The sequence below is a fragment of the Echinops telfairi genome, unplaced genomic scaffold (genome assembly GCF_000313985.2).
Source record: "Echinops telfairi isolate 266 unplaced genomic scaffold, ASM31398v2 ScPeMD7_7414;HRSCAF=8452, whole genome shotgun sequence".
Classification (NCBI taxonomy): Eukaryota; Metazoa; Chordata; class Mammalia; order Afrosoricida; family Tenrecidae; genus Echinops; species Echinops telfairi.
This window is the reverse complement of record NW_022111314.1, coordinates 1,243,864-1,246,613: the sequence shown is the minus strand read 5'-3', so window position 1 is coordinate 1,246,613 and position 2,750 is coordinate 1,243,864. Positions and strand designations below refer to the sequence as shown.

Here is a 2,750-nt window from a genome sequence, read left to right as displayed (position 1 = left end):
TTGGGGGTGCTGGTGCCGGGGCGCCGGGCCGGAGGCCTTGGGCCAGGGGAGCCCTGAGGGTGACGGGCTCCGACACAGGGCTTCCGGGCGCGAGTCCTGGGGCCTCGTCGCCCTCCCGGCGCGTTCTCGCCGGTCCCTCGCGCCGAGGTGGGGGGCCCCGAACCCCGCCTGGGAGGAGCCCCTCCGCGGGCCGGCCGGGGGACGGGCAGGGCGGGCCGGGCCCGGCGCGTGCGGAGGGTCTCAGTGCGCCCCCGCTGCAGGATGACGACCTCGGGCGCGCTCTTCCCGAGCCTGGTGCCGGGCTCCCGCGGCGCCTCCACCAAGTACCTGGTGGAGTTCCGGGCCGGGAAGATGTCGCTGAAAGGCACCACGGTGACTCCGGACAAGCGCAAGGGGCTGGTGTACATCCAGCAGACGGACGACTCCCTCATTCACTTCTGCTGGAAGGACCGGACGTCGGGCAGCGTGGAGGACGTGAGTGCTGGCCGGTCTGTCTGGGGGCTCGAGGGCTGGGCTGTGCCTGCACTTGGGGGGCCCCCCCGCGCCTGTGCGGGCTCTGACTCCAGTGCCGGGACTGCACCCCCACCCCACCCACTCCCATCCCGAGAGCGAGCTTGGTGCCAAGCGTCTCGGGGAACTCTTCTTTGTTCTTCGGGATGAGTTGTTCTTTAGTAAAGCCTGTGACGGGGCCAGCAGCGACCTTCAACAAGCTGCAAAACCAAGTGCCCCTCAGTGACGGTCCTTGAACTAAAATCACAGCAGGACACCGTCTGAGGGGTGGTGGCAGCCGCCAACCTTGCCGCGCTGGTCTGGGGAACCGCTGTCAAATGCCCTTCAGGCGCCATCAGCTCCTGGGCTGGTTGTCCGTTTCTCTGGTCACCCCATTGGTTTGGGGCCCCACGGCTCACTGCCGCGTCTCCCATGAGAACACCCTTGTGCCTCCCACGTCCCCCACAGGACTTGATCATCTTCCCTGACGACTGTGAATTCAAGCGGGTGCCGCAGTGCCCCAGTGGGAGGGTCTACGTGCTCAAGTTCAAGGCTGGGTCCAAGCGCCTCTTCTTCTGGATGCAGGTGTGTGTAGGGCCTCCCCGGCCGCTGGGCAGTTGGGAGGAGGGTTGCCAAGGACGGCCCGTGCACAGGCGTTTGCGGGGCACCTGTCAGTTTGACCTTGGTGCCTGTGAGTGCACGGGCTAGTTCTCCGGGCAACACCTGTTTGTGGTTCTGGCACAGATCACTCCCCACAGTCCCCAGCAGTAGAGCAGAGTCCCACCTGTGTCCCCTGACCCCAGCGTTCCTGAGTTTGCCCTGGCAGCTGAGAGCGTGCCTCTGCAGAGCTGTGCCGTAGGCTTACCCACACTCTCCCTTCTCCAGTTCTTTACTTGTTGGCTGACAAAGTGTCCCTGGAGGCACAAGTGTGTGGTTTGGAGCAGATTCTACCTAGTGGTGTCCCGCCTGTTCTAACATCGGGTGGGGCTGGAGGCAGGCTGGGCCTGTGCCCTGCACTGCAGGAAAGTAGGGGCTGGGGGCCCCGGTTGGAAGCCGGTGCTCCTGCTCAGCTGCCGCTGTCCCCAGGAGCCGAAGACAGAGCAGGACGAGGAGCACTGCCGCAAGGTCAACGAGTGCCTCAACAATCCCCCCTTGCCCGGCGCGCTGGGGGCCAGCGGCAGTGGCGGCCACGAGCTGTCTGCGCTCGGCGGTAAAGGATGCTCCTGGGGGTGGCTAGCTGCTGGGGGACGGGGGAGCTGAGCTTGAGCGCCTCTTCAGTTCCTGCTCAGCTTCCTAGTGGGAGGTTGGCCTGGGGTGGTGGTGGTGCTGACCACTGCTCTGCCCTCCCTCTCTGGGGGTGGGGTGGGGGAATCACTGAAGGCCTCTTCCCCGGCCCCCAGGGGAGGGTGGCCTGCAGAGTCTGCTGGGGAACATGAGCCACAGCCAGCTCATGCAGCTCATTGGACCAGCTGGCCTTGGAGGACTGGGTAAGTGCTTGTGTTCCCCTCAGGCTGCAGCTGTGGGTGGGCCTAGGCCTGAGGAGACCCCGCCCACATGTGCTACCTTGTTCCCTGGCCAAATGAGGATGGCCCCTGCATTGGGAGGGCTGCTTTATGGGGTGGGATGTTGCTTGGAAGTTATCTTCAGACTTTGCTTGAGTGTGGGGCTAATGGGGGCGGGAAGATCTGACCAGAACCTTCTACAACACAGAGCTCTGGGCTGCTGCTGTCTGCTCCCTGCAGACCCACACAGTGCCTCCTTCCCCTGAGGTCACGGGGGCTGACACCCCTTGCCTTGTTTGATATTGGACATGTGCAGGTGTGCCCCCACTTCCTTAGGGGGTACTGACATCTCCTTATCTCCCATAGGTGGACTTGGGGCCCTGACTGGGCCAGGCCTGGCCAGCTTACTGGGCAGTGGAGGGCCTCCAGCCAGCAGCTCCTCATCTAGGTGAGCCCATCCCCTCCCCAGCAGGCTGTGGGGGCCAGGCTCTGCCCCAGCCAGGCTGGCCACCAACGTGTGCCCCCTCCTCTGGCCAGCTCCCGGAGCCAGTCGGCTGCGGCGACACCCTCCTCCACCACCTCTTCTGCCCGCGCCACCCCAGCCCCTGCCGCGCCAGCGGCCACCTCTGCGACCAGCCCAAGCCCCGCGCCCAGTTCAGGAAATGGAACAAGTACAGCACCAAGCCCAACCCAGCCTATCCAGCTGAGCGACCTGCAGAACATTTTAGCCACAATGAATGTGCCGGCAGGGGCAGGCGG

At 65.1% G+C, this 2,750-nt stretch overlaps 1 protein-coding gene across 1 annotated transcript in view; it reads left to right on the top strand.

Annotated features, from left to right (window-relative positions):
• Positions 1 to 261: 261 nt before the first annotated feature.
• The window catches only part of ADRM1 (ADRM1 26S proteasome ubiquitin receptor), a 3,397-nt gene continuing 908 nt past the window's right edge, over positions 262 to 2,750 (top strand). Inside the window, exons 1-6 of the mRNA XM_045296943.1 lie at positions 262 to 474; positions 958 to 1,074; positions 1,576 to 1,699; positions 1,890 to 1,976; positions 2,358 to 2,439; positions 2,529 to 2,750. The exon at positions 2,529 to 2,750 is cut by the window's right edge and continues 8 nt beyond it. Of these exons, the coding sequence (XP_045152878.1) occupies positions 262 to 474; positions 958 to 1,074; positions 1,576 to 1,699; positions 1,890 to 1,976; positions 2,358 to 2,439; positions 2,529 to 2,750 (845 nt within the window). The remainder of the gene's footprint in view (positions 475 to 957; positions 1,075 to 1,575; positions 1,700 to 1,889; positions 1,977 to 2,357; positions 2,440 to 2,528) is intronic.